This window comes from Schistocerca nitens, chromosome 9, assembly GCF_023898315.1.
Source record: "Schistocerca nitens isolate TAMUIC-IGC-003100 chromosome 9, iqSchNite1.1, whole genome shotgun sequence".
NCBI classification, from domain to species: domain Eukaryota; kingdom Metazoa; phylum Arthropoda; class Insecta; order Orthoptera; family Acrididae; genus Schistocerca; species Schistocerca nitens.
The window spans coordinates 62,792,816-62,817,145 of NC_064622.1; the positions used below are offsets into that span (position 1 = coordinate 62,792,816).

Sequence of the window (24,330 nt, forward strand, 5' to 3'; positions counted from 1 at the left end):
TTTATTGATTATGAGAAAGCATTTGACACCATTAAGCATGACCCCCTTATCACAATCTTACAAGAAATAGGATTATATGGTAAGGACATAAGAATCATTCAGCAGTTATACTGGAATAATAGAGCAGAGGTTAGATTTAACAAAAATTTAAAAACAGAATCTGTGCAAATACTGAAAGGAGTCTGCCAGGCCTGTATACTATCCCCATTACTGTTCAATTTGTATCTGGACAAGATTTTTCAATCCAGTCAAGACTCAGAGTTATTTGGTATAAAAGTAAACAGAGTGCAGATCTGGAACTTAAACAGTATGCCGATGACACAGCTCTGTTTGCGCCATCCGTAACAGAGCTACAGAAAATACTTATGGAAATAGAGAAAGCTGGTCAGCGTTTTGGTGTCTGAATAAATGCCAAGAAACTAAATGGATTGTCAATTGAAAGAACTCCTGGTCAAAACCAGTCCCTGGTCATTAATGGTAGTAAAATCGAGAAAGTAACCAAATTTAAATATCTAGGATCTGTGATAAATTCGAAACTTGATTGTGATGAGGAAATTAAGCTTCACTGTGGAATTGCCAAAGAAACTTTTCAAAATCCATGAAATGTGCTGATATACACAGACATGCTGCTCCATCTGAGAATAAGGGTGGTACAATGCTATGTTATCCCAACCCTACTCAAGGAGTGGAAACTTAGTCAATTAAAGCAGCTTCTGTAAAGAGATTAGAAACAACAGAAATGTGGTTCTTGCACCAATTACTAAATTTACCATGGATTGAGAAAGTCAGCAAAGCTGAAGTGCTGTGTAGAGCCAGGGTGGATATAGAACTACTTGGGGACAATTAAAAGAAGAAAGACCTTGTACCTGGGGCACATTACGAAAGGAAAGAAGTATGAACTTCTGCAATTAATTCTAGAAGGCAGAATAGAAGGAAAGTGCCCACCAGGTAGAAGGTAGCAATCATGGTCACAGAATATCAAGAATGGTCTGGCATCAACACCTTTGAAGAGCTGGTTCAAGACGCAAGGGAACACCGCCTATGAGCAGCCGACGCACTAAAAGAAGAAGAAGAAGAAGAAGAAGAAGATGCATCATTGGAATGAGATTAATAAACTAATAAAATGTGTTGGTAGTAAGAGAATAAGTTTGTACAGTAGGATGACTCTGCAAAAAATAATTTCACTATGTCTGAAGAAAATGTTTTGGTCTGTAACTTAGCTACAGGTTGGCCGGTTCGATAAGAAACTTTTGCAAAGATACATTTTTCCGTCCTTTGTTGACAAGTTCTGTGCTAACTTGTCCCATTGTAGTGAGCTAAAGGTGTTTCCTGGCTGTTGTATTACATAATTCTTTTATTAAGTAGGTATTTGCATGTCAGTGAGTCAAAACTGTGACACCTCACTGTGATTAGAAACAAGTCGATTTTATAAGTATAATACCCTTTTTTAGCGATATGTAGGCCTATATGGTGATTGTGGTGGTTAAGATTGCTGTTGCTCTCATGATGTCAGATAAAGCCCTGCAAGTGCGTGGCCTGTCCGCCTTTTCTAGATACGCTTGCTTTATGCGACAGTGTGTGTGAATATTTTTTGCGAATGTTTGCAGAAGTTGATGAAAATGACCAGTGGTGCCCAACTTTTAACAGAAGTGAATGAACACTTGACTGTGGCCATGTGGATCTCACACATTCATCCATAGCCATACAGGTATCACACCCTCGCACTCACATGCACATAGACTGCCAATTTGTGGTGTGTGCACATGTGATGTACTTTTGCTTGCCACCCGAAGTAGGCCACATTTATTTGAATGGTGAATACAGACTAAGAATTAGTATTCACCATTCATGAATAACAAATAAATATATTTATAACAACAAAAATAATCAATTTTCATCTATATAATGTAATTGGGTAGATTAAAAATCTACTCACCAAGTGGCAGCGGAACATACACATAAAAGAAGTTTATACTTGTGCAAGCTTTTGGAGCCAGTGGCGGCTCCTTCTGGCAGAAGGTGGAGGAAGAGGATGAAGGAAAAGACTGGAGAGGTTTGTAACGTGCCGGGCTGTATCCTTGTATTAGTGCCACTTAAAGTTCACGCCACAACCGGATGTATTGAAACATTTCCTCACCCAGTAGATAGTGCGCAGTGTTCCTGACCTACCTTGCTTTGCTTATTCAATATTGTCTTCCCGGTAGCTGCGTCCGTCTCACCTAAATCACACTGAAATTAAGAAGCCAGGATCCTAGATTAAGTTTTCCAAAATCAAAAGTCAAGACCGTATTCATTGTTGAACATTTATGACAACCACAGTGCGATTTATTTGTTATCACACACACACACACACACACACACACACACACACACACACACACAATATTCATGTGACCAGGCCTCTTACACTTAATCGTCACATTAGATAGGTCAGAAACTTCCAATCTTTAACTATGTTCACAATTACACTTTTGTGGTACTGACCGGAAAAATTAACCGACTTGCCGCACTTTCGCTCCATGAGAATCTGACCAAGTACTAACTGAGAACTGCACCAGCTCAGACCTTATATAGATGAGTGCTTGAATGTTTGACTATTTCTGTTAATATATTATAGTTTATAATCCTTTCTAATTGGTTTTGAAGTTAACTATTGGGTTTTATTACTTAAATAACATGAGTGAGCTGTATCAATTTAAATAAGCAGAACTAACTTATACATCCGCAGTGGGAATTCCCGACTTATAACCATGGCCGCCCTCTTGAACAATAATTTTTACTTATTCAAATTTACTTAATTCTTAATTAATGCACTTACAAAGTTGAGACTGGAGTCATTTTACATAGAAAAATAAAGGTAGCAAAAGTATCAAAACAGATCTTGGAATTATTTAGTAGTTTGGTCACAATTGGCACTGAAAGTCATACAGGCTACAGATTTCAAGTCTTAATATCAATTTAACTAATAGACTTTAGGTTAATTTAAACACTTTGCTGGAATCAGTAAAATTTAGGCTTTCTTTTGGATGCAGTCTACAGCTGAATTCAGTCTATTAGCTCACTCGAATTTTACTTAATATGTATTGCACAATGTACGTCATTGTTCATAACTTTTAATAGAATGCACTTCCAATACAACTAATTAGCTCATTACTTTCATAATAGACATTAGAATGTACTGAAATAATAGATTTTACTAGGGGAATTTTATTTAAACTATTTCTGAATCCTGTACTATGAGGCTGAAGGCCACAGAATCTGTAGTCGGAATCTGAGTAGTGAAAAAAAGAAAAGAAAAAAAGAAAAAGAAAAAAGAAAAGTTCATTGCTTAACTAAGTTACTGAAGGAGTGTGAAACGAAAACAGGATAGCAGTGGGCAACCCTGCTTCGTTACAGGTTTAGGAAAAGAGGTACATTTCAGAAAAGTCATCTAGAACCACAGATGAGGGGAGACTTACCAGACGGGATGAGAAGGAAAGACATTGTTAGGATTGCATCAGATGAGATTTGAAAATCTGAGAGCTTAAAGGGGATAGGCGGGGTATTATGCGAGACAGAGATTACTGCTTAAACACTATGCATGGAATAATAAGAGTGAAAAGCTAAGTGCATTGTATGTAGCAGAGGTGGGAGGGGGGCAGTAAAAAGTAGAGAAGTTAGGAAATGAAAGATGCACGACACTAAAACAGGATAAAGAAAGTAGTGGTTACTGTGGAAAAAAAGCTGAGACTCAGAAATTAACGTAATGTAAGGCCAGCTGGACAGCGAGAATCGAGGACATGTTGTAATGCTAGTTCCCACCTGCAGTGTTCTGAGAAACTGGTGTCTGGGAGAAGAATCCAGATGGCACGTCTGGTGTGACAGGCACTGAGGTAATGACTGCCATGTTGTAGAGGATGCTGTGCAACAGGATATCACATGTTGCCAGGATACACCGTCTGTCTAAATTTGGTGATAGTCATGCCGATGTAAAAAGTCGAACAGCGATTACATAACAGCTGGTATGATGTGTCGTTTCACAGGTGGCTCTCCCATTGATAGTGTATGTTACGCCAGTTACAGGGCCGGTATAGGTGATGGTAGGGCGGTGTGTGGGGCAAGTCTTGCAGTGGGGTGGTCACAGGGGTAGGAGCCAGGGATAGAGAGGGGGGTGCAGAAGGAGCATAGGGTCTGACAAGAATATTGCAGAGATTGGGAGGGCGACAGAAAGTTTTCCTAGGTGTGGTGGGCAAACTCTCGGACAAAATGATCTCATATCCAGGCATGAGTTTGGGAAGTAATGGCCTTGTTGAAGTAGCTGATTAATACATTCAAGACCAGCAAATGGAATGTATTAATCGTCTACTTTGAGAAGGCCACGGCTTCCTAAAATCATGCATGCTCTAAAACACGACTGTCATGGCGCTGAGAGACCCGTCAGTTGTCTGTACAAAACTTCCAACGTTTCTTCCAAACACTGGATTTCTGCTCTGATTGTAGGATTGTAATGCTTTTGTAAGTGAGTAATTTCCATCATTGTGTACTGCATTATTCTATCTGTTCTTTTAATTACGTAAATGACAAGAAATTAAAAAAAGTTGCATTGGCTTTACAGGACTGTTGTTGAAGAATTTCGAAAGCAGTTTTTCCCCAATAGATACCCAGCATTTGATGGGAGAAAGAACTTAGTTGCTTCAAGCTATCTTCCACATCTTCCGCCAGGTGAAGAAGTAAGTGCTAGTTTTGTTTGCTGTTAATGCATTGCTCTGATTTTCTGTTTAAATGGAGGGGGGGGGGAGGGGGGAGATTCTTAAAACTATTTAAAGTCTGATGTAATACAGCAGTGGCAGAGGAAAGCAAAATAAATTGTCATAATTTTGGTAGGTCATTTCATGCCTGCTAATCGAGATTTTATTCAGATTTGTATGTAGCTGCCTATACTTGTTGCTGTGAAGTCCACAAGTTTATAGTACACATTACTTAGCAGTCATTAGACCCTAAGTCAAAATTTTGCAACTAGAATGCAAAAGTTTCTCTCTTTCAACTTGATCTGTTTCATTGAATAGTTGAGCTACATTCCTGAGAGTTTGTACACTAGTTAAGCAGTTCAGAAAGTATAAAACTGTCATTAGTTTTGACGTAGTATTTAGTGCACCAGTATCATTCAAAGACATCAAATTTCATTGTAAGAAAATAGTTTAGAAAGGGCAGGTATTTCCAGAAGTAATTGTCATAGAACACTCTGCTCTTGGGTGTTTCTTGTCTATTAGTTCTCTGTGGAATTTATGAAATTTATCTTTCCAGAATGTGCAATTCTTGTTCCAGAAAATTTTTCCCTGATATTTAACCATCTTTGATCCCACATAAAGCACATTTCTGCCAATGTTGAGTAAACATTGGGTAGAAACTGCACTTCTGGCAAGCTGGAATTTCTCAGGTTGCCAAAAGTCAGCTCCCATCTGACATACATTGGCTTTTTTTAAGTCAAGTAAAGAATTGAAATTACTGAATGAGATTTCATCCAAACAAAAGGCACGTATGTTAGCACTCAGACGTGCAGCTTGTGACAAAATGACAGTTTTTTCTTAATTGTGAAGCATCACTGCTCTTAAAACATAAAATTCTACATAGTTGCTACTCACCAAATAGCGGAGATGCAGAGTCACAGATATGCATCCCCCTGTGGGTCCGGGGATTAGAATAGGCACGAGGTATTCCTCCCTGTCGTACAAGGTGACTAACAGGAGTTTCACACGTTTCGGCCTTTGTGATGGTCCCCTGTAGGGTTTGACCTCCATTCTTCAAAATTTTCCCTAAGAGTCAGCCAATTGGGGAAGGGTGCCTTACAAGGTGCACCGTGTCCATCGTGCATTGAGCCCACTTTCTTGTCGTCCCATTGCAGTCCTGCCCAGCCTCCATCTCTTGGTTGAGAACACCTTCCTGGTCATGTTTCCCACCATGCACTATGCAGTGTCGATTTCTGTGTCGACGATGACCGTGGACTTCTTTGCATCTGATATCCAGCGCAGTAGCCAGTCCGTTGTGGTGGGGCCGCCATGTACCCTGTTGGTTGTAGCCCCCTGACCACACAGGGATCGCTCTGCTGATGCCTGTGCTGTTAACTCCCCACATTCGCTAAGGGGTAGATGCCCATCCCCCTGGGGCATCAGTAATCCTGGAAATGGCCATCCTGCCAGGTGGCCTTCGCTGCGGCTGAGTGGCACCTGTGGGGAGGGCTTCTGGTCATCAGGGCGGATGACATGCAATGAAGCGTAGTCCATCATTTCTTGCTGCTGGTGAAACACCAGCAGTATCTGAGCGATCATGAGCTCAATGCAACGCACAGAAGTACAACCCCCAAATCGTTCCCCTCGCTGGCCATATCATGGGAGGAACATCAGGCTAAGGATGGCAGCGGATCTTATTTGCCCCGGTACCTTGTATGTTCGAGAGCTGATGGGAATCTTTCATGATAAGGACTCATTTTTTTGTTGAGCATTTAGAGGACAAGTTCGGGGAGGTGGAGGGCTTGTCCAAAATGAGATCTGGATCATTCTTGATCAAAACAGCATCCTCTGCCCAGTCACGGGAGTTACTCGCTTGTTACAAGCTGGGGGATGTTTCTGTAACCATCACGCCACATAAGAGCTTAAATATGGTCCAGGGTGTCATATTTCACAGAGACCTTCTTTTGCAGTCCGCCGATGAGCTGCATGCCAGTTTAGAGTGGGGAAGTGTTCATTTTGTTCGGCGTGTCCACCGGGGTCCGAAGGATAATCAGGTTGCCACCAGTGCCTTCATCTTGTTGTTGGAGGGTGATACATTGCTGGAGAAGGTGAAGGTGGTGGTCTACCGGTGTGATGTAGAGCCCTATATCCCTCCCTCGATGCGGTGCCTAAAGTGCTGGAAGTTTGGCCATATGTCTTCCTGCTGTACTTCCAGTGTCACATGCCGAGATTGCGGATGCCCATCACATCTCAATACTCCATGTGCCCCCTCCTCTCATCTGTGTCAACTGAAGAGTACACCATTTGCCTTGTTCGCCTGACTGCAAGATTCTGCAGAAAGAAAGGAAAATCATGGGGTACAAGACCCTGGACTGACTGACCTACACTGAGGCTAAGAGAAAATTTGAATGCCTGCATCCTTTGCATATGACATTGTCTTAAGCTGCTGCTACAACGGTTCTGACACAACCAGCTCCGCCAACCCAGGTCACCTCTCAGAGCCGGAAGACTACACCTGCCTCATTCATGGTGGGGGGGGGGGCATTTCTCTCCCTGTTGCTTCTGCACCATCTACTTCAGGATCACCCCCCACCCCTAACGATCGGAGATGTCCGTCCCCACTTCTAAGCTAGAGAACTGTAAGTCTTCTTTGGCTTCTCTTGCTAGGAAGGGGTCCCTTGTGTCACTCCCTTCCCACATTTCCGTCAGTGGGAAAGATGTCACCCACCAGTGGCTGAAGATCCCAAAAGCAGCTGGTTGTAGGGCTTCGTGCTCATCCTCAGTCCCGGAGACTGAGCCAGTGAAGGCTTCCTAGCGAGGGAAACCCAAGGAGCAGTGAGAGAAATCCAAAAAGAAAACCCCTGACACCAAGGAAATTGCAGTGGCTCCCACACCACTGCTACCTACAAGCTCTGCGGCTGAGGATGGGGTGGAGATTTTGGCGTCCGCTGAGGACCTAGATCTTGCCAGACCCTCAGACAAGATGTGTGTGTATATATATACTGCTCAAGCAATAAGTCTGTGGCTGCAGGTGACCCTGAGGCGTAAACTCTCTCATTCAATGTTTCATGCCTTCATAGACTCATGATGATGTCATCCTCCAGTGGAATTGAGGCAGTTTTTTCCACCGCTTGGCTTAGCTATGGAAACTGTTAAGTTTACACCTGCTATCTGCATTGCCCTCCAGGAGACCTGGTTCCCGGCAATGCGGACCCCTGCCCTCCGTGGCTATAGGGGATATTACAAGAACTGTAGCGACTATAATAGAGTGTCTGGTGGAGTTTGCGTTTATGTCCTAAACTCAGTCTGTAGTGACACTGTGCCTACTTCAAACCCCTTTTGAAGCTGTGGCTGCCAGAATGACGACGTAGGAAATAACTGTCTGCAATTTATATCTTCCTCCAGATGGTGCAGTACCCCTGAATGTATTAGCTGCACTGATTAATCAACTCCCTAAACCTTTCCTACTTCTGGGAAACTTTAATGCCCATAACCCCTTGTTGGGTGGTAAAATGCTTACTGGCCGAGGCAGAGATGTTGAAACCTTACTGTCGCAATTCGACCAGTGCCTCTTAAAAACTGGTGCTGCCACACATTTCAGTGTGGTTTATGGTAGTTACTCGGCCCTTGATTTATCAGTTTGCAGCCCAGGACTTCTCCGATCTATCTATTGGTTAGCACATAACAACCTGTGTGGTAGCAACCACTTCCCCATCTTCCTGTCACTGCCCAGCATCAGGGAGGAAGTCACTGAAGCAATTAAGGAGTGTCGGCGAGCTCTACAGTGACATAAGCGGCACCCTTTCCTGGAGCACCTCGTAGCCTTTAAACAACTCCGTGCCCGTGTTCACTACCTTATCAAACAATGGAAGGAGTGGTGTTGGGAGAGATACGTCTCCACCACTGGGTGCCACATGTCAGCTTCCCAAGTCTGGGCAAAGATCAAACGTCTTATCGGGTACGAGGCCCCAACAGCTGTACCCGGTGTTGCCATAAATGGCGAGTTATGTACCGATGCAAACGCGATTGCCGAGCACTTTGCTTGAGCCTCTGTGTCAGAGAATTACCCCCCAGCCTTTCTCACTATCAAACGGCGGCTGGAAGGGAATGTCCTCTCATTCACTACATGCTGCAGTGAATCCTATAATACCCCATTTCCAGAGTGGGAGCTTCTCAGTGCCCTTGTACATTGCCCGACACAGCGCCTGGGCCTGATCACATCCACAGCCAGATGATTAAACATCTCTCATCTGACCACAAGTGACATCTTCTCGTCACTTCAACCGGATATGGTGAGATGGTAGGAGAGCACAATCATTCCGGTGCTCAAACCCAGTAAAAACCTGCATGATGTGGATAGCTATCTGCCCATCATCCTCACCTACATTCTTTTATAAGCTGCTGGAACGTGTGGTATATCGGCGGTTGGGTTGGGTCCTGAAGTCACGTGGCTTGCTGGCTCCATATCAGGGCGGCTTCCGCCAGGGTCGCTCTACCACTGATAAGCTTGTGTCCATAGAGTCTGCCATCCAAACAACCTTTTACAGATGCCAACACCTGATTGCCATCTTTTTTTGACTTACGTAAAGCATACGACACGACTTGGCAACATCATATCCTTGCCACATTGTTGAGTTGGGTCTCCGGGGAACACTCCCGATTTTTATCCAAAACCTCCTGGTGCTCTGTATTTTCCATGTCCAAGTTGATGACTCCCATAGTTCCATCCGTTTCCAGGAGAATGGAGTGCCGCAGCGCTCTGTATTGTCTCTCTATTTTTAGTGTCCATTAACGGTCTAGCAGCAGCTGTCGGGTCCTCCGTTTCACCTTGTCTGTATGCAGATGACTTCTACATTTCATACTGCTGCTCCAGTTCTGTTGTTGCTGAGCAGCGCCTCCAGGGAGCCATCCACAAGGTGCAGTCCTGAGCTCTAGCCCACAGCTTCCAGTTTTCGGCTGCAAAGTCGTGTATCATGCAATTCTGTCTGCATCGTACCAGCCATCTGGAACCTGCGCTTTACCTTAATGACGATACACTCACTGTAGTAGAGACATATCAATTCCTAGGACCGGTTTTCGACACTCGATTGACTTGACTCCCTCATCTTCATCAGCAAGCAGAAGTGCTTGCAGCACCTCAATGCCCTCCGTTGCCTGCGCATCACCAATTGGGGTGCAGATTGATCTATGCTGCTGCAGTTCTACAGAGCTCTTGTCCAATCCCGAGTTGACTATGGGAGTGTGCTTTATGGTTCGGCAGCACCTTCAGTATTGCATTTACTCGACCCTGTACACCACTGTGGGGTTCGATTATCGACAGGAGCTTTTAAGACTTATCTGGTGACCAGCGTCCTGGTGGAGGCTGGTGTCCCTCCACTGCAGATCAGACGTGTGCAACTGCTCGCCAGTTACGCAGCACACACTCATAGTTCCCCTGAGCATCGGAATTACCGTCTCCTTTTCCCGCCCGTGGCGGTCCATCTCCTGCATTGGTGACCCAGATTGGGGCTAACGATTTTGGTTCGTGTGCAGTCACTTCTCTCCGAACTGAAGTCCTTTCCTTTACCACCTCTACTTGCAGCCCGTTCACATACACCTCCATGGTGTACGCAGCTTCGTCTGGATGTCTTGCATGGCCCTAAAGTCTCCGTTAACCCCGCCTCTCCCCGCTGTCACTTCCTCTCGATTCTCGATGTGTTCCGGGGCTCTGAAGTGGCTTACACCAATGGCTCAATGACTGATGGTCACGTGGGCTTCGCAAAGGTTAATGGATGGAGGACATATTGAGCAGCACTGCTTGCCAGTTGGCTGCAGTGTTTTCACTGCAGAGCTGGCAGCCATATCTCGTGCTCTTGAGTACATCCGCTCATGACCTGGCGAGTCATTTCTCCTGTGTACTGACTCGTTGAGCAGCCCACAAGCTGTCAACCAGTGCTACCATCGCCACCCTCTGGTAGCGTCTATTCAGGAGTCCATCTATGCCCTGGAACAGTCCCACCGTTCCGTGGTGTTTGTGTGGACCCCAGGACATGCCGGAATCCCTGGCAACGAACTTGCCGACAGGATGGCCAAACAGGCGACGTGGAAACCGTTTCCGGATATAGGCGTCTCCGAAGCTGACCTGCGTTCTGTCTTACATCGCAGGTTTTTCCGTCTTTCTGAGACGGAATGGCGTAACAGCACGCACAACAAACTGCGTGTCATTAAGGAGACTATGAATGTGTGGAAGGCTTCCATGCAGTCCTCTCGCAGGGAATCAGTTGTCCTCTGCCGGCTCTGCATTGGCCATACGTGGCTAATGCATGGTTACCTACTCTGTCGCGAGGGCACACCTCAGTGTTGCTGTGGTTCCCAAATGACAGTTGTCCACCTCTTGCTGGACTGCCCACTTTTAGCTGCTCTTCAGCAGACTTTTAACTTTCCCAGCATCCTGCCTTCGGTGTTGGGCAACAATGCCTCTACAGCAGCTTTAGTTTTACATTTTATCTGTGAGAGTGGGTTTTATATTTCTATGTAGGTTTCAGCACATGTCCTTCGTCCCTCTGTGTCCTCCACCCTAGTGCTTTTAGGATGGAGGTTTTAATATGTTGCAGGGTGGCTGGCTTTCCCTTTTTATTCTCGTGGTTGGCCAGCCACTGTAATTTGCTTTCGTGTTTTACACTCTTCTGTTTCTAGCATCTCTCTGTTGTTTTATTGTCCTCTTTTGTTCCTTTTAGTGTTTGTTGCCTTCCCTTCATTCTTGTGGCTTTTCCTTTCTTTCAATTTTGTGTTATATGTTTTGTCCGTTTTCTTCTTACACTTGTGGTATTGTTTTATTAGGAACAAGGGACTGATGACCTCGTAGTTGGTCCCATCTCCCGCCTGTAAACAAACAAACCAACCAACCAACCAACAGATATGTACAACAAAGACTGCCACAACATGAGCTTTTGGCCAACAAGGCCTTTGCCGAAAACACACAAACACACACACACACACACACACACACACACACACACATGATCAGTCTCTGGCAAAACTACAGTCTCTCGTGTGTGTGTGTGTGTGTGTGTGTGTGTGTGTGTGTGTGTGTGTGTGTGTGTGTTATACCTTATGCAAAACCTGCAACATTCAGAGTACTAAGTACATTGTGTTTGGAGTCCTTTAAATGTGCAGCAGAGGTGGAGGGCTTACTGCCAGATATTGTCATGTGCTCTTTAACAGAGTTCCAGATTTCCTTCCTTTTTAAACAATATAGAACTTGGAGTAATTTCTGTAATTTTGTTTATGCCTGATTTCAAAACAGGTTCTCATTTATGTGGCACATGTCTCCATAGCTGTAGCAATCTATTACTGTTCCTGGAATAACTCTTTCTTATGTATTCTTAAAGCAGAAGCTATTTAGTCAATAATAGTTCCTAAATATGGATGTACAAGAACTTTTTTTATTTGTTCCCATAATAGTCCAGCTGCAGTATCTAAGCTTATCCAATAGTCAACTTTTAAACGTGCCTGTGTGTACTTTGGAACTTCAGTGATAAAATTTTGACAGTCTTGACTTAAGGAGGTCCTGAAAACAAAGTACTGCATATTGATAGCTAAGTATTTTTGAAATTGTCTATAACATGTGTGGGCACCAAATACGAAATGGATATGAAGTGATAAGTTGAGGATGCTTATTAAAATTAGGCCACTTGTCATGAAATGACCCATTTTGTGGTTTGTTTTTAATACATTTAGGAAACTTACCGTTGTGCCTGAATATGCAACATACAACCAAAGAACAGCAGCCTCTGAAATGTGAGAGAACTACCATTCCTCAGTCAGAAAAGATAACTTCTTGTGACAGTGTAAAACACAATTGGTGGATGACGGATGCATTTTAAAGGAATTCTTTAATTTGTTAGCAGTATTAGGGGTGACAGAAAATTCAGTGCAATTGAAAAATTGTACACCTGAAAATAAATGCCTGTAAATTGGAGTTACATTACATTTGTTTGATAACCACTGTAAGGTAGCACAATGTGTGTTATTAACAACAAATAAATCCGACGGCATAATGGGTGCACGTCATATGACGTCTGCAGTATTGCACAGTTCATTGCTTGGGAAACATTGTTTTCCCAATAGCAATTTTTCATAATTGAAGAGTATTTTGCTAGTTGTTCTGATGCACTCATTGTAGATACACTTCATGGGAAATGTCCACATGCGCAGTGCCAAACAATTCAACAGTAAAGAGAGAAATTGCATGATTGTGGGAATGTGGATTGGTTGCAGACAAGAAGAGAACCGAGAGATGAGCCATTTTGATGCACAAGAAACTGGCAGAGGTAGCAAATATGATGCTGTTCACCTTCAAATTGTTTGAGGCAACTATTTATCCAATCAAACTGATACAGAAGGTAAGGCATCGGATAAAGAATAACGTCTTAATGTTCTGTACATGAAGTTGATCATCCATGGAATCACAGAGCCAAACCGTGTTTTAACTGATGAGATGTCATTTTGTCTTAGTGGATATCTGAACAGTCAAAAATGAAAAATGCACTGCATAAAAACAGGCCACACATTCTAGCAGAACCAACTATGGAGATAACATGCGTACTCTGCAAAAGGCCTCAAACATAGTAGAGAGTTTGTGTATGTGTTCCTAAACAAGGCAAACATTTGAGCGTATGATACAAACGAAGGGTGTGAGATTGTGCTTGCTCCTCCATCCCCCCTTCCCCCTCCCTTGCTTCCTCTCCCCTCCCCACTACGTAACATCACAGAGTAGAGAAAGAATACTTTTATGAACTTCTGTACTGCTGGAATTTTAAATTAGAGTGGACGGTCTCACCTTCCTGGAGATACAGTAAGGTGGTTTACATTTTCTTTATGCACATTCTTGCTTTCTAAGTATTAAAGTTCCAACCCTTAATTCAGGTATTGCGTATTGCATATTTATGCTTGTGACTTAATAGTAAAGTAATAAGGGATATTGCTATTAACATTTTATGCACAGGTGGAAAAGTTCAAAAGCGACCACAAAAATGTAACCCACGAAAACTGCACCAGGTGTCCAATAGCAGTGTTGACCTCAACATTGCAAGTTTGCATAGATTGTTATCCAAGAAGACCAGCTTAATTGAACAAATTGCTGAAAAATGTTAAGAGTTAATGCAGCTCATTTCATTATTCAAATTACCATGAGACTTTACAAGGTGGATTCCCAAAAAGGTGGGATATGTCTTTTTGAGCTAAGTTAAAGTGTGAAGGCATGCAGTGGAAGGACACTAAACTGTCTTTCCATAAGAAATTCAAAAAGGAAGTATCGGTTGGTAAGGAAATGTTTGAACCTCTTTTGGAGTACCAATGGTTGGATTGATTGGCTGTGTACTAATCAGACATCATTTAGAGGAAAGTGAAGCCTGCACTGAGCAGCAAGTTTTATAAAGGTAGAAGAATGGCATGCCTCTTCAAGACAACACTGTACATCGTCAGCACAACTGATGCTGGAAACTACGTAAAGTCAGTTGTGAGCTTCTACTTCATCTTGCTTACAGCCCTGACCTTTTCCCCTTTGGATTTTAATGTGTTTCTTCTGAAAAAGATTATTTGTGTGGCATAAAGTTCAGCAGAAATGAACTAGTACAGAAAAAAATACAAAACTGGCTTCAAAATGGACATAAAGAAATATTTGCCGAGATTGTGAGAAGACTTGTAAGAAAATGGGCCAAGTGCATAGATGTTGCTGGCAATTACATAGAAAATAGACAAAAATTTTAACTTATTTAATAAATTACATTTTCTGTACAACTATTTATTTAGTTATTGAATGATCCTCGTATGTCTGAATGAGGCCATGAGGCCCTTTCCTGTCCTGGCACAGTAAAACCAACTGCCTTTCAATGGCTGCCTGTTCTGTCCAATATTCCTTCTGTGTTTCAAGAGAAAAAGCAGACCTGCTGCTAATTCTTACGAAGGCAGAGTTCCATGACAATTCAGTTCTCAGCAGCATTCCTCTGAATAAACCAGGTGTGGATCTGAAGACACAAATCACCCTGGGTAGATCTTGGAGTTCAGTGATTTTTAGTGTTGCTGAGAAGAGGAAAAAACAATGAAATGAACAAACACCTGAGAATGCCCACCTAATTTAAAACCCAATAACAAAAGTTGTAAGGTTTATAATCACAAATGGTAGAGACTTGACCATGTCCGAACATGACAGAAATACGGCCACATCTTGAGGTAGAGTTATTTTAAAAGTGCTGCATGTAACTGTGGTGTGGAGGAGCATAGGAGGAGACATATTGTAGAGAGCTGCCTACTCCATGCTTTTGATGGAGCTCTGAAAGACTTGCACAAAGTGATAGTGCTGTGATCTGCTTGTTGAATTTAAACATTGACATGTAAATCCATTGTGCATGTATATTTCAATGTACTGTTATTTGATGTTGGTTGCTATCTTTGTGTCCTATTATAAATTCTTAATGCTCTCCTCTTTTTTTTCTAGTTTGTTAGGCAGGTAACAGTCACAGACACAGAAAGAGACGCAAAAAAAGACTTCACAGTCAAAGTGAAGTTAGTCAATGAAATTGATTTGACTTGCCTGGAACGTTACATGGAAGAGGGATATAACCTGGATTTGCCACAAAAAGCTATTCAGATGCTGGATATTGTGATACGGAATGCACCGGCACAGCGGTAAAGTATTATTGTTATTATTGCATAATTACAGATGAAAATATTTCTGTGAATTACATGGCCACATTAACTGTCCAATATTTGCATTTTCTGTGAACAAAAAAACCAATATTATTATTAATGCAGTTAAAAACTTGATTATAACAGCAGTAACAAAATGTAAGTTTTCAGGTGAAAATATTTACTTCATTTTAGGGCGTACTGCCATTTATATAAAAAATGTAGTGCCGCCTCACACAGGTCCTGTTTAGATACCTAAACATTTCACTGACACCATTTAGACCACAGTGATATCGAGTGTGGTGCTGTGTGGCTCGCTGTGCTTCAGTGTGCTATTGCACATGGTGCATGTGGCTGATACCTGCCTTTAGATTGCTGTTGGTAATGGAACAGCAGCTCTGAAATGTTGAATTCAGTGTGCGTATTTGTGAAGTAGGGTAATGTACATGACTGCAAATGTTGCTTTGATTGGCATCGTTAATTTAAACACCGTGCATTTTGTTTGTTTGATACTGTATTGCAAAATGCCTGTACTCATGTAATGGTGCTTAAAGCTGATTGAAGTTCACGATATAGCACTCGTATTTTGTCTTGAGTGAAAATCTAATTCCAGAAATGTTGACAGTTATGGTAATTAAAGTGACTGTTCAATGTTGTTGTTGTTGTTGTGGTCTTCAGTCCTGAGACTGGTTTGATGCAGCTCTCCACGCTACTCTATCCTGTGCAAGCTGCTTCATCTCCCAGTACCTACTGCAACCTACATCCTTCTGAATCTGCTTAGTGTATTCATCTCTTGGTCTCCCCCTACGATTTTTACCCTCCACGCTGCCCTCCAATACTAAATTGGTGATCCCTTGATGCCTCAGAACATGTCCTACCAACCGATCCCTTCTTCTGGTCAATTTGTGCCACAAACTCCTCTTCTCCCCAATCCTATTCAGTACCTCCTCATTAGTTATGTGATCTACCCATCTAATCTTCAGCATTCTTCTGTAGCACCACATTTTGAAAGCTTCTATTCTCTTCTTGTCCAAACTATTTATCGTCCATGTTTCACTTCCATACATGGCTACACTCCATACAAATACTTTCAGAAATGACTTCCTGACACTTAAATCTATACTCGATGTTAACAAATTTCTCTTCTTCAGAAACGCTTTCCTTGCCATTGCCAGTCTACATTTTCTATCCTCTCTACTTAGACCATCATCAGTTATTTTGCTCCCCAAATAGCAAAACTCCTTTACTACTTTAAGTGTCTCATTTCCTAATCTAATTCCCGCAGCATCACCCGACTTAATTTGACTACATTCCATTATCCTCGTTTTGCTTTTGTTGATGTTCATCTTATATCCTCCCTTCAAGACACCATCCATTCCGTTCAACTGCTCTTCCAAGTCCTTTGCTGTCTCTGACATAATTACAATGTCATCGGCGAACCTCAAAGTTTTTATTTCTTCTCCATGGATTTTAATACCTACTCCGAATTCTTCTTTTGTTTCCTTTACTGCTTGCTCAATATACAGATTGAATAACATCGGGGAGAGGCTACAACCCTGTCTCACTCCCTTCCCAACCACTGCTTCCCTTTCATGTCCCTCGATTCTTATAACTGCCATCTGGTTTCTGTACAAATTGTAAATAGCCTTTCGCTCCCTGTATTTTACCCCTGCCGCCTTTAGAATTTGAAAGAGAGTATTCCAGTCAACATTGTCAAAAGCTTTCTCTAAGTCTACAAATGCTAGAAACGTAGGTTTGCCTTTCCTTAATCTTTCTTCTAAGATAAGTCGTAAGGTCAGTATTGCCTCACGTGTTCCAGTGACTGTTCAATAGAGCCTATTAATATATGTTCAGAGCAATATTTCAGTACTGTTGCTGGTAACTGAGTTGAGTCTCGTGGAGTGTGGTGTCTGGGCTGTGGAAAGTAGTAGATGGTGTACATTTTATTAGTGTAGTACAAGAAAATGATGTTAAAGAATAGTATTGTGTAACACTTCTAAAACCTTAATTTTATGAATTTCTGTGAAGACTACACAATGTGGTGGTGGTGGTGGTGGTGGTGGTGGTTGTCTGTCAAATTTTCCAGTGCTTCACTATTTCAGCTCTCTCAGCATTCAGGATCGTGCTGCTCAGACCAGGAGGTGAGCTTTAGTTGTATATTTGTCAGTGACCTAGGAGAAAATAGTTTTACGGATGACAAAATTAAATTAATTCTGTGCCAGGTGTGGGTTACAGCACATAAGAAAATCAGTGGGGAGCATTGTTGGAAATGAGATGTCTAAATGCAAGAGACTTCAGGTTTAAATTTTCCGTAGATGAAGAGTATGTAGATGGAGTAAATTTAATATAGTACATCTGAAGTTTTATGTTACTCATCTCATAAGTTGTTGTGGTGGTCTTCAGTCCTGAGACTGGTTTGATGCAGCTCTCCATGCTCCCCCTTCATCTCCCAGTACTTACTGCAACCTACATCCTTCTGAATCTGCTACGTGTATTCATCTCTTGGCCTCCCTATACGATTTTTACCCTCCACGCTGCCCTCCAGTACTAAATTTATGATCCCTTGATGCCTCAGAACATGTCCTACCAACCGGTCCCTTCCTCCTGTCAAGTTGTGCCACAAACTCCTCTTCTCCCCAATTTTATTCAATACCTCCTCATTAGTTATGTGATCTACACATCTACTGTAAGTGTCTCACTCCCTAATCTAATTCCCGCAGCATCACCCGACTTAAATTGACTCCATTCCATTATCCTCGTTTTGCTTTTGTTGTTGTTCATCTTATACCCTCCTTTCAAGACACTGTCCATTTCCATTCAACTGCTCTTTCAACTCCTTTGCTGTTTCTGACAGAATTACAATGTCATCGAGGAACCTCAACGTTTTTATTACTTCTCCATGGAGTTTAATACCTACTCCGAACTTCTCTTTTGTTTTCTTTACTGCTTGCACAATATACAGATTGAATAACATTGGGGAGAGGCTACAACCCTGTCTCACTCCCTTCCCAACCACTTCTTCCCTTTCATGCCCCCCGACTCTTACAACTGCAATCTGATTTCTGTACAAATTATAAATAGCCTTTCGCTCCCTGTATTTTACCCCTGCCACGTTTAGAATTTGAGAGAGAGTATTCCAGTCAGCATTGTCAGAAGCTTTCACTAAGTCCACAAATGCTAGAAATGTAGGTTTGCCTTTTCTTAATCTTTCTACTAAGATAAGTCGTAAGGTCAGTATTGCCTCACGTGTTCAAACATCTCTACGGAATCCAAACTGATCTTCCCTGAGGTCGGCTTCTACCAGTTTTTCCATTCGTCTGTAAAGAATTCGTGTTAGTATTTTGCAGCTATGACTTATTAAACTGATAGTTCGGTAATTTTCACATCTGCTAACACTTATCTGCTAACACCTGCTTTCTTTGGGATTGGAATTATTATATTCTTCTTGAAGTCTGAGGGTATTTCGCCTGTCTCATACATCTTGCTCACCAGATGGTAAAGTTTTGTCAGGACTGGCTCTCCCAAGGCCGTCAGTAGTTCTAATGGAATGTTGTCTACTTCCGGGGCCTTGTTTCGACTCAGGTCTTTCAGTGCTCTGTCAAACTCTTCACGCAGTATTGTATCTCCCATTTCATCTTCATCTACATTGTCTTCCATTTCCATAATATTGTCCTCAAGTACATCGCCCCTGTATAGACCCTCTATGTACTCCTTCCACCTTTCTGCTTTCCCTTCTTTGCTTGGAACTGGGTTTCCATCTGAGCTCTTGATATTCATACAAGTGGTTCTCTTTTCTCCAAAGGTCTCTTTAATTTTCCTGTAGGCAGTATGTATCTTACCCCTAGTGATATACACCTCTACATCCTTACATTTGTCCTCTAGCCATGCCTGCTTAGCCATTTTGCACTTCCTGTCAGTCTCATTTTTGAGACGTTTGTATTCCTTTTTGCCTGCTTCATTTACTGCATTTTCATATTTTCTCCTTTCATCAATTAAATTCAATATGTCTTCTGTTACCCAAGGATTTCTACTAGCCCTCATCTTTTTACCTACTTAATCCTCTGCTGCCTTCACTACTTCATCCCTCAGAGCTACCCATTCTTCTTCTACTGTATTTCTTTCCGCCATTCCTGTCAATTGTTCCCTTATGCTCTCCCTGAAACTCTCTATAACCTCTGGTTCTTTCAATTCATCCAGGTCCCATCTCCATAACTCCAACATTTTTGCAGTTTCTTCAGTTTTAATCTACAGTTCATAACCAGTAAATTGTGGCCAGAGTCCACATCTGCCCCTGGAAATGTCGTAAAATTTAAAACCTAGTTCCTAAATCTCTGTCTTACCGTTCTATAATCTATCTGATACCTTCTAGTATCTCCAGGATTCTTCCATGTATACAACCTTCTTTCATGATTCTTGAACCAGGTGTTAGCTATGATTAAGTTGTGTTCTTTGCAAAATTCTACCAGGTGGCTTCCTCTTTCATTTCTTAGCCCCAATCCATATTCACCTACTATGTTTCCTTCTCTCCCTTTTCCTGCTCTTGAATTCCAGTCACCCATGACTATTAAATTTTCGTCTCCCTTCAGTACCTGAATAATTTCTTTTATCTCATCATACATTTCATCAGTTTCTTCATCTTCTGCATAGCTAGTTGGCATATAAACTTGTACTACTGTAGTAGGCATGGGCTTTGTGTCTATCTTGGCCACAACAATACGTTCACTGTGCTGTTTGTAATACCTTACCCGCATTCCTATTTTCCTATTCATTATTAAACCTACTCCTGCATTACCCCTATTTGATTTTGTATTTACAACTATGTATTCACCTGACCAAAAGTCTTGTTCCTCCTGCCACCGAACTTCACTAATTCCCACTATATCTAACTTTAACCTATCCATTTCCCTTTTAAAATTTTGTAACCTACCTGCCTGATTAAGGGATCCGACATTCCATGCCCCCAATCCATATAATGCTGGTTTTCTTTCTCCTGATGACGACACCCTCCTGAGTAGTCCACACCAGGAGATCCTAATGGGTGATTATTTTATCTCCGGAACATTTTACCCAAGAAGTTGCCATAGTCGTTTAACCATGGAATAGAACTGCGTTCCATCAGGAGAAATTATGTCTGTAGTTTCCCCTAGTTTTCTGCTGTTTTCAGTACCTGCTCAGCAAGGCTGTTTTGGTTGATGTTAAAAGGCCAAATCAGTCAAACATTAAGACTGTTGCCCACGCAAATATTGAAAAGAGTGCTGCCCCTCTTCAGGAACCACATGTTTCTCTGGCCTCTCAACAGATAACACTCTGTCGTGGTTGCACTGCGGTACAGCTATCTATATCTGTGAGTTACACATATCTCCCCAACAGTGGGAAGGTCCACCGTTCTTGGGAAAGGGGGGCTGTAAATATTATTATGGAGAAATGTCTTCTAGGATGGGAAGCAAGCAGTTAAGATGGCAACAGGGTGAAGACGTCCATGTGAGATACCTTGTAAAGGGTACTAGTAAATAATTGAGGATGAGTGCTATTCAGCCACTCAGTTTGTTATGAGAATTACATTAATTTGTGCGAGGTTGAAACTTTAATTGTGGCAACTATTTATTTACAGCTCGTACAAACTATATACGCATTTCAAAGTTTTACTGACCCTCAAAGTAGTCACCAGCATTGTGTATAACCCATTGCCAGCAATGTGGAAGTCGTACATCTACATTGGTACTCCGCAAATTGCATTTAAGTGCCTGGCAGAGGGTTCATCGAACCACCTTCACAATTTTCTATTATTCCAGTCTTGTGTACCGTGTGGAAAGAACGAACACCTATATCTTTCCATATGAGCTCTGACTTCCCTTATTTTATCGTGGTGGTTGTTTCTCCCTATGTAGGTCGGTGTCAACAAAATATTTTTGCATTCAGAGGAGAAAGTTTGTGCTTGGAACTTTGTGAGAAGATCTCATTGCAAAGAAAACACCTTTCTTTTAATGATGTTCAGCCCAAATCCTGTATCATTTCTGTGACACTCTCTCCAATATTTCGCGATAATAAAAAAAGTGCTGCCCTTCTTCGAAGCATACTCATAGCAGTGCCAGTTGTGTTCACAGTTCGAGCGGCGCGGTCTGTTGCTCGACGAATTTGTAGCAGTTTTGAAGCGAATGCCGTGAAGTGTTTCCTTCAGTGTAGAAATAGAGTTGAACTCACAAGGACTCAAGTCAGAGGAGTGCAGTAGGTGGTATAGCACTTAGCAGCCCCATCAGTCAAACAAATCAGTAACAGCTTGCACTGCTCGTGCTTGAGTATTGTCCTGCAAAATGATGGTCAGGTCCAGCAGAAAGTGTCATCATTTGTCTCTATGCTGTTCATTTTTGGAACAAAACCTATGACCAGCTTAGAGGCAGAAGTGATGACACGTTCTGTAGGACCTGACCATCATTTTGCATGTACAGTGCAAGCTGTTACTGATTTGTTTGACTGATGGGACTGCTAAGTGCTATACCACCTACTACACTCCCCTGACTTAAGCCCTCGTAAGTTCAACTCGATTTCTAAACTGAAGGAAACACTTAACAACTTCGCTTCAGAACTGCTACAAATTCATCTGGCAATAGGTCGTGCTGCTCGAACTGTAAACATGTCTGGCACTGCTAAGAGTGTCCTAAGACTTCCACATCACTAGCAATGGGTTATACACAATGCTGGTGACTACTTGAAGGTCAGTAAAACTTTGAAACGCGTATCTAGTTTGTGCGAGCTGTAAATAGATAGTTGCGTCTATTAAAGTTCCAACCCTTGTATATTTTGGATGTTTCATGTTGTACACTGGGGACACATTAGAATTGTGTGGTAGCAGATACCAGTGATGCTCCAGCCCATTCCTCTTTACTCTCGTCGGTAGTTTACCAGTTTTGGCTAAGTATGGAGTAGTCTTGGAAAGAAGCCTCAGGAAATGGTTGCACCATATAGCACTTCACACTGGTGTATGAGTAGCATATGGTCAGCGTGTGTGCGTATGCGTGTTGTGAAGGCATTGCTAATTACGCCTATAAAATTTTTTTTCGTGATTTTCTTTAGATTTCTATTCTTTTTCTTTTGTTCATATGGGCATTTCTAATTGTGATTATGTAACATTCTACTGTGGTTTTTAAATGTAAAGATGTAATTGTGATTATTTCGTTTGCCAATGGATAAATATGTTTCTTGCTTTGTACCTGTGGTAAAGTTTCTAAAGTTCTCTTTTGGAATATTATTAATTGTGAAAAATGCAGTCAATAACATTTATAAAGGTTTATGTAATTTACGATAATGATATAACATCTATAGATAGGGGACAGCGATAGTGATATCGAGAGTTGAAAGGTTGTTGCGTAGTAGAGGGGATGGTGGATGGCGTGTCTGTGAAGCGTGCGCGGAAAAAATAGTACTGTGTTCTATGAAAAGCATACGTAATTATATGGACAGTGATACCGAACTATCAGATTGTTAATTCTCTTTACCACTGCGGTAGTCCGCAGCTCGTGGTCGTGCGGTAGCGTTCTCGCTTCCCACGCCTGGGTTCCCGGGTTCGATTCCCGGCGGGGTCAGGGATTTTCTCTGCCTCGTGATGACCGGGTGTTGTGTGCTGTTCTTAGGTTAGTTAGGTTTAAGTAGTTCAAAGTTCTAGGGGACTGATGACCATAGATGTTAAGTCTCATAGTGCTCAGAGCCACCACTGCGGTATGTAATGCCATCGCCAGTGAACTTTAAGAGCAAATAAACCAGACTGTGAAAGTGCCGCAAACGTTGCTTTGTTGTGGCCGACACAAACTGTGCCTTTATTCGAATGAACTTTGCTGGTATTGGTTTTGGGTGGTGGAACTGTTGTATATCACCTTCTATCAAGCCATGAAAGTGAAGACTAATTAACTATGCAATATATAAATGGCTTTCAGTGACATTGTCAAAGTTTGAAATGCGAGAACAGAGTGGACATTGTTTACGGTGTGCTTCACATACATGAACAATTCTATGAATTGTGTATTTGTGGCTAAGACTATATGAATGTGACAAACCGTGTAATTATGGACGATAGCGTCACAGACAGTGCATAAAGTGTAAAAACGAGCGATGTCTACGTCATGTACTTTGAAAGAGAGGACATGTCAACATTGTTCGTATACTGGCGTCTTGTGGTTTGTTAGTCACCACGGGGTTAATGATACAGCTGTGCCGGAACTTTATTTGCATTTCGCCGGAGAAGATTAACCAGTTGAACTGCCTATATCCTGCTCTCATCATTATAACCCGCTGACATCGTGCTGCCTAACGCAACGCTTCGTATGCAACAAAAAGTTAAGGGACTTCGCTGAACACTGTCCCCTGACCTAGAAACTTTCTTTCTCTATTAAAAGTATAAGAATTACAGACTCTGTTTGATTAAATTCTTTGTTTAGTTTGTTTGCTTTCTGCTAACGAAAATAAAATTACAATCAGTGAATTAAAAGTTGCCTGGTAGTCATTGTTGAAACACCAGTAAATATAAACTTCTTCCTCTCATTAGAACTAATTCTCCTTGCATGTCAAAATTATTGTAGTTATTTTATGTAGTTTTATGTATTGTTATGAGACTTAGATATATGACAGTAACTAATAAGAGTATTTTGTCGCGAAATATGGTGACTGCCATAATTGCTTGCGTTCTGACCAATAATGTAAAAGCTGCTATTCCCGTATTGGTGCTTTTCCTGACGTGAGCGGGAATTATAAATGTCAGCTGTCAAATCACATAGTGACTCTTTACCCAGTAATAAAAGTGTTTTTGATATTGTATTGCTACGAGTCGTAGTATTAAGAGACACTGGTTATACTCAAAAGTGGGAAGATGTATGGTGAAACCCCCCAGTGTTCATGCGATTGTTAACAGTATTGTGTGTGATTCACGAAATTTTGTAACTTTTTCTAAGTCCTTTGAAGTTTCAGA

At 41.9% G+C, this 24,330-nt stretch overlaps 1 protein-coding gene across 4 annotated transcripts in view; it reads left to right on the forward strand.

Moving 5' to 3' along the window:
* Positions 1-24,330, forward strand: part of LOC126202940 (protein argonaute-2-like) — a 250,858-nt gene that overhangs the window by 100,341 nt on the left and 126,187 nt on the right. For all 4 annotated transcript variants that reach the window (XM_049937038.1, XM_049937035.1, XM_049937037.1 and 1 more), the window contains exons 7-8: positions 4,595-4,709; positions 15,184-15,374. In XM_049937038.1, coding sequence (XP_049792995.1) covers positions 4,595-4,709; positions 15,184-15,374 — 306 coding nt within the window. The remainder of the gene's footprint in view (positions 1-4,594; positions 4,710-15,183; positions 15,375-24,330) is intronic.